At 49.0% G+C, this 12,859-nt stretch overlaps 1 protein-coding gene across 2 annotated transcripts in view; it reads right to left on the reverse strand.

The window, feature by feature from the left end:
- LOC142467830 (transcription factor COE3-like) overlaps nt 1-8,582 on the reverse strand; it is a 259,166-nt gene extending 250,584 nt beyond the window's left edge. For both annotated transcript variants that reach the window (XM_075573731.1, XM_075573722.1), the window contains exon 1: nt 7,848-8,582. In XM_075573731.1, coding sequence (XP_075429846.1) covers nt 7,848-7,981 — 134 coding nt within the window. In that variant the 5' untranslated portion in view covers nt 7,982-8,582. The remainder of the gene's footprint in view (nt 1-7,847) is intronic.
- Between the last annotated feature and the right edge of the window lie 4,277 nt (nt 8,583-12,859).

The raw sequence follows: 12,859 nt of genomic DNA on the forward strand, positions 1-12,859 counted from the left end.
GTTATCACTTAATACCCAGACCCCCGTGTGTTTATACAGCGGTTATCCCAGGCTGTGGGTGTGTGTGCCCGGGATGGGACCGTGTTATCACTTAATACCCAGACCCCCGTGTGTTTATACAGCGGTTATCCCAGGCTGCGGGTGTGTGTGCCCGGGATGGGACCGTGTTATCACTTAATACCCAGACCCCCGTGTGTTTATTTCTGCAGCGGTTATCCCAGGCTGCGGGTGTGTGTGCCCGGGATGGGGCCGTGTTATCACTTAATACCCTGACCCCCGTGTGTATACAGCGGTTATCCCAGGCTGCGGGTGTGTGTGCCCGGGATGGGGCCGTGTTATCACTTAATACCCAGACCCCCGTGTGTTTATACAGCGGTTATCCCAGGCTGCGGGTGTGTGTGCCCGGGATGGGGCCGTGTTATCACTTAATACCCAGACCCTGTGTGTTTATACAGCGGTTATCCCAGGCTGTGGGTATGTGTGCCCGGGATGGGGCCGTGTTATCACTTAATACCCAGACCCCCGTGTGTTTATAAAGCGGTTATCCCAGGCTGTGGGTATGTGTGCCCGGGATGGGGCCGTGTTATCACTTAATACCCAGACCCCGTGTGTTTATACAGCGGTTATCCCAGGCTGCGGGTGTGTGTGCCCGGGATGGGACCGTGTTATCACTTAATACCCAGACACTGTGTGTTTATACAGCGGTTATCCCAGGCTGCGGGTGTGTGTGCCCGGGATGGGACCGTGTTATCACTTAATACCCAGACCCCGTGTGTTTATAAAGCGGTTATCCCAGGCTGTGGGTATGTGTGCCCGGGATGGGGCCGTGTTATCACTTAATACCCAGACCCTGTGTGTTTATACAGCGGTTATCCCAGGCTGCGGGTGTGTGTGCCCGGGATGGGACCGTGTTATCACTTAATACCCAGACCCCGTGTGTTTATAAAGCGGTTATCCCAAGCTGCGGGTTTGTGTGCCCAGGATGGGGCCATGTTATCACTTAATACCCAGACCCCGTGTGTTTATACAGCGGTTATCCCAGGCTGCGGGTATGTGTGCCCGGGATGGGACCGTGTTATCACTTAATACCCAGACCCCCGTGTGTTTATTTCTGCAGCGGTTATCCCAGGCTGCGGGTATGTGTGCCCGGGATGGGACCGTGTTATCACTTAATACCCAGACCCCCATGTGTTTATACAGCGGTTATCCCAGGCTGCGGGTGTGTGTGCCCGGGATGGGGCCGTGTTATCACTTAATACCCAGACCCCCGTGTGTTTATACAGCGGTTATCCCAGGCTGCGGGTGTGTGTGCCCGGGATAGGACCGTGTTATCACTTAATACCCAGACCCCCGTGTGTTTATACAGCGGTTATCCCAGGCTGCGGGTGTGTGTGCCCGGGATGGGGCCGTGTTATCACTTAATACCCAGACCCCCGTGTGTTTATACAGCGGTTATCCCAGGCTGCGGGTGTGTGTGCCCGGGATGGGACCGTGTTATCACTTAATACCCAGACCCCGTGTGTTTATACAGCGGTTATCCCAGGCTGCGGGTATGTGTGCCCGGGATGGGACCGTGTTATCACTTAATACCCAGACCCTGTGTGTTTATACAGCGGTTATCCCAGGCTGCGGGTGTGTGTGCCCGGGATGGGACCGTGTTATCACTTAATACCCAGACCCCGTGTGTTTATACAGCGGTTATCCCAGGCTGCGGGTGTGAGTGCTCGGATGGGACCGTGTTATCACTTAATACCCAGACCCCCGTGTGTTTATACAGCGGTTATCCCAGGCTGCGGGTATGTGTGCCCGGGATGGGACCGTGTTATCACTTAATACCCAGACCCCGTGTGTTTATACAGCGGTTATCCCAGGCTGCGGGTGTGTGTGCCCGGGATGGGACCGTGTTATCACTTAATACCCAGACCCCCGTGTGTTTATACAGCGGTTATCCCAGGCTGCGGGTGTGTGTGCCCGGGATGGGGCCGTGTTATCACTTAATACCCAGACCCCGTGTGTTTATACAGCGGTTATCCCAGGCTGCGGGTGTGTGTGCCCGGGATGGGACCGTGTTATCACTTAATACCCAGACCCCCGTGTGTTTATACAGCGGTTATCCCAGGCTGCGGGTGTGTGTGCCCGGGATGGGACCGTGTTATCACTTAATACCCAGACCACCGTGTGTTAAATTAACAATAACAAGCATTTCAGGGTTAATGTTACCCAAACACCAACGGACGCCCTAACCGGAGACCATAGAAGCCCTACCTCGAGGCTGAGGGCTGGAATACCAGCGATTGGATTAGAAGATTACCCAGGCCCTACCCCGAGGCTGATGGAGTGAGAAGGAGAGAGCCACGAGACCATCACGGGCGTCCGTTGGTGTTTGGGTAACATTAACCCTGAAATGCTTGTTATTGTTAATTTAAATGTACGCACAATACTTACCTTCTTTTTTGGCTACTAAAAAAACCTTTTAATGCACTATGAGCGTTGTGCGCTGTGTTTTTTGTATTCCGGTGAGTTTGCTGCCTCATCATTACAAACACTGTGATTCTGTTTGTGACATTATTTGGGGGGCAGATTATGAGCAAATAAATGAAACACAACACCCAGATATTTGCATTAGAGGGAGAAGGATGCATTGAGTTGGGACTAACGTGACCTCCCTCTATAGAACAAGTTCTGCCTCTCTCTTTGCGCTCTCATTTCTCGTCACAAATACACGATGCATATTAAAATAACGTGGCGGACTTAACCCTTTTGCTGCTGGCAGAGAGGGGGGTAACATTCCTATATTGTGTATTTTTTTTTTCCTTACCCGGTCAGCGTCGGTGAAACAACAATCACCGGCGTTTTACGCTCGTCCTTCTGACCGTTTTCCCAAAACACAGAAGTCCGACCCTTTCCTAAGAAAAAACCCCCCGGCCCGGATTAATTTCAATATCTTTTCTTCCTGATCTCTCCCCGTTTCCCTCTCTTCTTCTTTACTTTCTCCGCTGTAATGGGTATTTTTTTGTTCTTTTTTTGTTTATTTAATGTCATGTTTTACCATCAAAATCACCGATGAAAAGTAAGGATTTTTTAGGGAGTTGCCGCTCGAAGCAGCTTGTGGCTGCAATTTAGGGCTAAAGTGACAAAGTGACAAAGCCAAGATCTGCATTGTGATGGTGTTATTAGAGTGCTAGCTCTGTGAGACAAGTGTTGCATCTTCCCTGTTATCCTTGTCCTTTCTGCTTTGACTGTATCACTTTCACGTATGATAAATTATCTGTAGCCCTGCGCATAATTTCTGCTATACACAATAAAAATATGAATATTTAAATACCAGCTTTAAAATAATGGCTGTTATTCCATTTGCATTGAATTGGATTTATTACGATATTGTCTCCCTGAAATGTGTCCCGAGAGAAACGTTAAAATGAGACGTACTCTTACATCTCAATGCACAGTAACCACGCACCTTGCCTGGATAAATATATTTGTTTTAAATAATGTATCAGAGCAGTTAACATGGACGTGCTGGAAGAAGGGAGGTGATAAGGCACTTAATTACACTGTCATAGCATGTGAATGTTACACCCTGAATATTATATGAATATACTGAATATTATTACTAATAATTTATAGGAGAGAAGCGTGTGCTGTAAATGAAACAGAGATACAGGTTCGGGGAAAATGTGATGAAATAATCTCAGAAGTGAAGTGGATGCAGGGAGAAGACTCCCAGCAGGGGGGATGGCAGCAAATACGTTACATTTGTTCGACATATGCTTGGGACACACAGAAAGCTCCTGTAATACTGACAAAAACTGTGCGCAAGCAGACGCTACGGTCTTACAGTAATAAGGAAACATTTCTATTGGTGATCAACTCTATGTGGGGAAATGTTAATATACAGTATATATATTTATATATTATATATATATATATTATATATATGTTCTTCAGTATTAGGTGATACCTTTTTTATTTGGACAAACAATGTATGTCACAGGACAAGCTTTCGAGAGCTCTCCTCTCTTCTTCAGGTCGGCAGGACTGATATACAAAGGTTTCTACGACTTAGGCAGGGATTGGAAAAGAAAAAAAGAAGGAGAGAGGAAAACTCTGGAAAGCTTGTGCTATGGCATAAATTGTTAGTCCAAATAAAAAAGGTATCACCTAATACTGAAGAACTCATTTATTCTGCACTATCGCAACTGGACTAACACGGCTATTTCCGTTTTATATGCAGTATATAAAAGCAGACGGTGAATCCCTGCGCTTCTCCATGGAGCTATCAATAAATGGGGAAATAAATATACATAGTGAAAACTAAATCTGTAAAACAAAGGAGACTTTTGGTTACATAATTTGATCAAATAATGATAAGCCTGCTAACCACACCAAGGCAAGTCTCAGTAGCAGGTCCCTATGCTAAATGTATACTAATGTAAAATAGTAGTGCCCATTATATAGTGTGTGGCACCTTTTGTAATTGACATTCAGACTTTACAATGTGCCCAGACAAGTTACAGGGAGCCTGCTATCCACCTGTGCCAGACGAAGGGATATTTAATGAGGGGAAGAGGTTACATCGAGGGACCCCTAACATGATGGGAGCAGGAGGCTGGGTACATGAAGGCTACAGTATGTATCAGGCTGAATACAGCACACGTCTCTGTGATGGGGAGTAGGTGCCAGCCAGCGGATTCTCTTTGCGGCACTGCTTTTCTGCAGCCACCAGACCCTGACGGACAACCCCGTTACCCCTCCTGAGGAAGGTTACCCCGGGAGCGGGTGCACAGGCGTGTAAAGAGGCGGGTATCCCAGATCGGCGGAGCTCACACATTCTTATATCTGTTTCTGGGGCACGAATTTATTCCCAATGTGCCACGTTCTGCACAAGGGAAATAACGGGATATTGGTAAAAAAAAAAATAACGCCACCCATTGTAACCCTATAATAAATGATTATTATTATCTTTTATTTGTATGGCGGCAACATAATCCGCAACGCAGTACAATGCGCGAGGTAGGACAGTAACATTGCATAGCAGGAGTATATATATATATATATATATGTTAAGACAAACTGAGACATTTTGAAGGAGGTCCCTGCCCCAATAAATCTCCTGCGCCAGTCCCGGTATGGCGCGGGTTCTCCCCTCCAGCTGGCATGGTGGGCGCGCTGCCCCTGCGTTCCTATTTACACGTATGTTGTAGTACGGAGGGAAGGGTTTCTGCGGACCCCTCTCTGCGGATTGTCCGGTCCCCGCGGTGTCGCTGCAGAATAAATACGATGACACTGGGACGCCGGTGTATTGTTTAACGTGATTCCGGCGCGAGCAGCGCCGCTGGTTATTCGTAGCGGGCAGCGTTGCTGTTTTTACTAGACATGGGGGGGGCGACTCCAGTCCTCAAGGGCCACCAACAGGCCAGGTTTTCAGGATATCCCAGCTTCAGCACAGGGGGCTCAATCAGTGGCCCAGTCAAAGACTGAGTCACCTGTGCTGAAGCTGGGACTGATTGAGCCATGTGGTCTGAAGCAGGGATATCCTGAAAACCAGACCTGTTGGTGGCCCTTGAGGACCGGAGTTGACCCTCCTCTGCTATAACCTGTATTAGATCCTTAGTAGCCACAGCGCGGCACAGAGTCATGTCTGCCGCGTACATCCCCAACGCAAGAGGCGGCTGTGAGGGAAGCGACAAGGTACCAGAGCACCCAGTACCAGAGCACCCGGTATCAGAGCACCCAGTATCAGAGCACCCAGTATCAGAGAGCACCCAGTATCAGAGCACCCAGTATCAGACAGCACCTACTATCAGACAGCACCCAGTACCAGAGAGCACCCAGTACCAGAGAGCACCCAGTACCAGAGCACCCGGTACAAGAGAGCACCCAGTACCAGAGCACCCAGTATCAGAGCACCCAGTACCAGAGAGCATCCAGTACCAGAGCACCCAGTACCAGAGCACACAGTATCAGAGCACCCAGTACCAGAGAGCATCCAGTACCAGAGCACCCAGTACCAGAGAGCACCCAGTACCAGAGAGCAACCAGTATCAAAGCACCCAGTACCAGAGAGCACCCAGTACCAGAGCACCCAGTACCAGAGAGCACCCAGTACCAGAGAGCAACCGGTATCAGAGCACCCAGTACCAGAGAGCACCCAGTACCAGATCACCCAGTATCAGAGAGCACCTAGTATCTGAGCACCCAGTACCAGAGCACCCAGTATCAGAGAGCACCTAGTATCTGAGCACCCAGTACCAGAGCACCCAGTATCAGAGAGCACCCAGTACTAGAGCACCCAGTATCAAAGCACCCAGCACCAGAGCACCCAGTATCAGAGAGCACCCAGTATCAGAGAGCACCCAGTATCAGAGAGCACCCAGCACCAGAGAGCACCCAGTATCAGAGAGCACCCAGGATCACTGTTTTTTCAGCAGCTAGCTCAGGGTACCACTACTGTCTTATTTACCCACTTAAAGCCCCTACTTTTGTAGATTTACAGAGAAAGACACTGGGATCCACATCACCTTTCACACATTTGATGCCGTTTTTCTTTTCCCCGTCCCCATAATTCCTCTACTTTTGCCTTGATTTAAAGATCTCCTTTATTTTACAGGCGCTCTTCCCCTTTCTCTATTTGTAGCATCCCTGTTGTATAATGTTATATTTGTTCTAAAATAAGGTGAGCAACACGCGTGCCAGCGTTACAATTTCCGAAACCAGGCACATACATCTGGGAGACAATCTCAGTATGAGCCCCAGTATATAGGTAGCCCCAATATTATAGAGAGAGGCATCAGGAGTTGTGTTACCACCTGGAATAAACCACCCTGTGTGTTATGGCTGCAGGACAGTTATGGCTGCAGGACAGTTATGGCAGTTGGATTTTACCAGGGGGCTTGGTGCAGAAGTACCGATAACTACATGTCATGTGTTACTTTAAAATGCTGCCTTCCTATTTGGACTCCACATCTCACTTATTGTGGGGTTGTTGCAGCTTCGATGTAGTGTGAGCCTTTAAAAAAAAAAGATGCACTTTCAGTAGTTATGCTACAGGGTCCATCGAAGAAGAGACCTTTGAGGTTTTATAAGAGCTCTGTGCACTTGTGTAACTTGGTCCATTAGGACCCGTAATGTTGGTTCTCTGACAGGTATCTCACGGGCTACAATATATGGACATGTTACCAACACCTTATACTAAAGGATGCCTCCAGAACATACTCACACGTCTTAAGTAATAATTACAGGGGATACACAGCTACTAATGCCTGAGGGGTGCAATTGTCTTATGGTAACCCAACTCCTGAGAGTCTCGGTACCCTGATCTTCAGGTGTGCTTCCTTGGGTGACCCTGCCTTGCAGCCTAACACGTGAGCATTGACAAGTGGTCACTTCAGTGTTAATAACGGGGCTTTGGGCAGAGTGTTATATTTAGGGCATATAGGGGATTGCTGACTATGGACCACACGTTATCAGACCAGGCACATAACTGGTTGTGCTGACCCATCACTGCCTGTTCCTAATGCCACCCAAGCACCCTAAACACCAGGAAAAACTCTCCTGGGTGCAAGGGCATCGCAGGAAAACAGCATGACATACCCGGCAAGGGTTTGGGGCTTCTTCAAATGGAATCTATGAATTATTATTATTATTATTATTATTATTATTATTATTATTAATTCTGGACAATGAGGGGCAACATTGCTATAGCTCAGTATATAATGCACTATGTCCATTTTCAGGTTGTGTGTTAAAGGTGCTGTGCTGTGTTAGGGGTATTGGTACCCCACACAAATAATAGAAAGCTGCCCCCACCCCCACCCCCTGCCCATCCTTAGTTACCCCTCCCTTACCTCTGAGCTGCGGTGCTGGAGTCCAGTATTCCTGAGGTTTGCATCCAGGACCTGACCGAGGACAACCCCGCAGATAAAGGCTCTTCCTTCATGCTGAGTCCTCCCCTGGAGAGGGTATCCTGGATGGAGAACATCAAAACGGTGGGGTCTTCTCCTCCCAGCCAGGAAAACAAATCACAGAGAATATAACCCCAGAGGTGAGAAGGCACAAGGGTGACCTGCTCCACATCCACCAAACCTTCTAGTAAGAAGTGCCTGCCTGTCACCACTTCTCTGTCTTCTCTGAGATACGGAATCCAGCTCCAGGAGACAACTTTCCCAGATAACAAAGAAGTTACTATCCCAAGGTGACGGTGTCAGTGTCAGGATGGAGCCTCCAGTGTCCGAGGTCCTTCTAGGAGAAGCCTGGGGCAGCAGCTGGATCCATGGAAGCTGTGTCCTGGGCTCTGCTGCTTCAGCTTCAAGGGAGAAGGGTCCAGCGAAGTTTTGTGGAAGGAGAGAGGGGCAGAGAGACCAGAGGAGGAGGTGAGAGGAGGCCAGGAGATCTCAGGGAGGATGGGTGGAGGACACACAGAGAGGATGAGGTTCTCAGGCAGAGCAGGGAAGCACTGAGAGGCTGAGAGATCCTCCAGCAAGAGGCTGGGAGAGAGATGTCCCAGGGGAGGCAGGAGGGGAGTGGGAAACTGAGCTGACACCCTCCCACCCACTCCCCTCCTCCCCTGCTCTCTCTCTCTCTTCTGTCCTTTACTTTCACTCTTCTATCTCTCTCTCTCTCTAGCTCTCCCCCCTTCCTCCCACCCTCTTATCTCCCCCCTCCCTCTCTTTATTTTGTAGTGATTCTCTTATTCACTCCACTTTTCTCTTCCTCTCTATTACACAAGTCACTGAAATCTCTCCCTCCCATCTCCTCATATACAGTGTCCTGCGCTCTCACTCTCTCACTCTCTCTCTCTCTCTTCCCTTCTCTCTCATTTCTTAACCGGCTGTCTCACGATGTTCTCACCCATATAGCATGTCCTCTCTCTCTCGCAAATCACCCGGTGACTGTCTCATTATATCTTCTCCCTCACTCTCTCGTAACCTCTGTTTATTTTTCTTGCAATTCTCTCGCCCTTATTTCACTCCCTCCCCCTCCCTTTCTCTCTCTTCATTCTCTCCCTCCCCCTCCCTTTAACTCTCTCCCTTCTCTCTCTGCCTTCCTTCTCTACTTTCTTTCTTCCCCCTTCACTCTCTCTCCCTCTCTTCCTCCCTCCCACCCTTTCCCTTCTCTCTCTCTCTCCAGTCTCTCTTTCCCCCTCCTGCTCTCTCTCCTTCTTTTTTTCCCCTCCCCTTCTCTCTCCCTCTCTCTCCCTCCCTCCCCTCTCTATCTCCCTCTTCCTTCTCTACTTTCTCTCTTTCCATTCTCTCTTTCCCCCTCCCGCTCTCTCTCCCCTTCTTTCTTTTCCCTCCCCTTCTCTCTCTCCTTCTCTTTCTCTCATATTTCATTCTCTCTCTCCCTCCTTCATTCTTTCCCTCCTCTCATATTACCTGCTCCCCCATCCCCTACCTCATTCTCTTCTATGCAATTCAGTAACTCCAACCCCCCCCCCCCTTCTTCCTTCTATATACTGTAAATACTTTCTGGAATAACTCTCTCTCATCCTCTCTGCCTCTCCTGCTTCTCCCTCTCTCGTTTTCCTAATACTGACACAAGTGTTCTATCTCTCTCTCTCTCTCTCTCTCTCTCTCTCTCTCTCTCTCTCTCTCTCTCTCTCTCTCTCTCTCTCTCTCTCTCTCTCTCTCTCTCTCTCTCTCTCTCTCTCTCTCTCTCTCTCTCCCGCAGCAACTTGAAATATATATATTTTTGCTCATTATACATCATTTCCCAGTGTAAGCGCGGCGTCCTCTCTCTGTAATTGTCACATTGCTGATTTCCCCCCAAAAAGATCCAAATAAAACTTATTCATTCGTTTATAAAATGGGAAGTACTGGTACTCTAGGCCAGGGCTATAAATAAAAAGTACTGGTACTCTAGGCCGGGGCTATAAATAAAAAGTACTGGTACTCTAGGCCAGGGCTATAAATAAAAAGTACTGGTACTCTAGGCCGGGGCTATAAATAAAAAGTACTGGTACTCTAGGCCAGGGCTATAAATAAAAAGTACTGGTACTCTAGGCCGGGGCTATAAATAAAAAGTACTGGTACTCTAGGCCAGGGCTATAAATAAAAAGTACTGGTACTCTAGGCCAGGGCTATAAATAAAAAGTACTGGTACTCTAGGCCAGGGCTATAAATAAAAAAATACTGGGCTATAAAAACAAAAGGACTGGTACACTTGGTCTGTAAATAAAAAAGTACTGGTACTCTAGGTCTGTAAATAAAAAAGTACTGGTACTCTAGGCCAGGGCTATAAATAAAAAGTACTGGTACTCTAGGCCAGGGCTATAAATAAAAAAATACTGGGCTATAAAAACAAAAGGACTGGTACACTTGGTCTGTAAATAAAAAAGTACTGGTACTCTAGGTCTGTAAATAAAAAAGTACTGGTACTCTAGGTCTGTAAATAAAAAAGTACTGGTACTCTTGGTCTGTAAATAAAAAAGTACTGGTACTCTAGGTCTGTACAGTATAACAAGTACATGAACTCTAGATATGTATATAGAACGTACTGGTACTCTAAAAAAAATAATGCCAGGAGAAATAGGTTCTGCTCCTCCTGCCCATCCTGCTGGTCCTACTCCTCCTGTCCGTCCTGCTTGTCCTACTCCTCCTGCCCGTCCTGCTGCTCCTACTCCTCCTGCCCGTCCTGCTGGTCCTACTCCTCCTGCCCGTCCTGCTGGTCCTACTCCTCCTGCTCATCCTGCCACCCTGCCCGTCCTGCTGGTCCTACTCCTCCTGCCCATCCTGCTTGTCCTACTCCTCCTGCCCGTCCCGCTGGTCCTACTCCTCCTGCCCACTGCCCGTCCTACTCCTCCTGCCCGTCCTGCTGGTCCTACTCCTCCTGCCCGTCCTGCTCATCCTGCTCCTCCTGCCCGTCCTACTTGTCCTACTCCTCCTGCCCACTGCCCGTCCTGCTTGTCCAACTCCTCCTGCCCGTTCTGCTGGTCCTACTCCTCCTGCCTGTCCTGCTGGTCCTACTCCTCCTGCCCATCCTGTTCAGAGTTTGCCTCCCAGTGGGCGTCAGGTGGGGTGCTCTGCTCGGTATCCCCTACTCTGGATTATTTTGTATTAACCCTTCATTTTTAGTGCACTTTATTTTATTTACAGTGCACTTGTTGTTGGTTTAATTTTTATATTTGTTTGGCTGGTTTTTCTTTGTTCTACTTGGCAACAAGTAGAATTGCTGTTCAACTGATTGGCCGGCTTTGCCGGCCAATCAGTAAAACCAGATCAAAATAGACCTCCTGCCCATCCTGTTAAGAGTTTGCCTCCCAGTGGGCGTCAGGCGGGGTGCTCTGCTCGGTATTCCTCCATTTGGATTTTTTTACATTAACTCTCTTATTCTAGTGCACATTATTTTAATTTACTGTTGCACTTGATACCGGTTTATGTTATATTTTTGTTAGTCTGGTATTTTTTTCTCACTGCGTCCTAAGGACCAGTGAGTTACCTGTTGATCTGATTGGCCAGTGAGAACCACCAGATTAAATAGTCCTCCTGCCCATCCTGCCCATCCTGCGCATCCTGCTCATCCTGCCATCCTGCCGTCCTGCCATCCTGCAGTCCTACCCATCCTGCCGTCCTGCCATCCTGCTTGTCCTACTCCTCCTGCCCATCCTGCAGTCCTACCCATCCTGCCGTCCTGCCATCCTGCTTGTCCTACTCCTCCTGCCCATCCTGCGCATCCTGCTCATCCTGCCGTCCTGCTCCTCCTGCCCATCCTGCAGTCCTGCTCCTCCTGCCCATCCTGCAGTCCTGCTCCTCCTGCCCATCCTGCCATCCTGCCGTCCTGCCATCCTGCTTGTCCTACTCCTCCTGCCCGTCCTGCTCAACCTGCTCCTCCTGCTCGTCCTTCCGTTCTGCTCATCCTGCAGTCCTGCTCCTCATGCCCATCCTGCAGTCCTGCTCATCCTACTCCTCCTGCCCGTCCTGCTCATCCTGCTCCTCCTGCCTGTCCTGCTTGTCCTACTCCTCCTGCCCGTCCTGCCCATCCTGCTCATCCTGCCATCCTACCCGTCCTGCCCGTCCTGCCCGTCCTGCCACCCTGACCATCCTGCTCATCCTGCTGTCCTGCCGTCCTGCTCAACCTGCTCCTCCTGCCCATCAGCAGTCCTGCTCGACCTGCCCATCCTGCAGTCCTGCTCCTCCTGCCCATTCTTCAGTCCTGCTCCTCCTGCCCATCCTGCTTGTCCTACTCCTCCTGCCCATCCTGCTTATCCTACTCCTCCTGCCCACTGCCCGTCCTGCTTGTCCAACTCCTCCTGCCCGTTCTGCTGGTCCTACTCCTCCTGCCTGTCCTGCTGGTCCTACTCCTCCTGCCCATCCTGTTCAGAGTTTGCCTCCCAGTGGGCGTCAGGTGGGGTGCTCTGCTCGGTATCCCCTACTCTGGATTATTTTGTATTAACCCTTCATTTTTAGTGCACTTTATTTTATTTACAGTGCACTTGTTGTTGGTTTAATTTTTATATTTGTTTGGCTGGTTTTTCTTTGTTCTACTTGGCAACAAGTAGAATTGCTGTTCAACTGATTGGCCGGCTTTGCCGGCCAATCAGTAAAACCAGATCAAAATAGACCTCCTGCCCATCCTGTTAAGAGTTTGCCTCCCAGTGGGCGTCAGGCGGGGTGCTCTGCTCGGTATTCCCCCATTTGGATTTTTTTACATTAACTCTCTTATTCTAGTGCACATTATTTTAATTTACTGTTGCACTTGATACCGGTTTATGTTATATTTTTGTTAGTCTGGTATTTTTTTCTCACTGCGTCCTAAGGACCAGTGAGTTACCTGTTGATCTGATTGGCCAGTGAGAACCACCAGATTAAATAGTCCTCCTGCCCATCCTGCCCATCCTGCGCATCCTGCTCATCCTGCCATC

Source organism: Ascaphus truei, chromosome 1 (assembly GCF_040206685.1).
Source record: "Ascaphus truei isolate aAscTru1 chromosome 1, aAscTru1.hap1, whole genome shotgun sequence".
Lineage (NCBI taxonomy): Eukaryota > Metazoa > Chordata > Amphibia > Anura > Ascaphidae > Ascaphus > Ascaphus truei.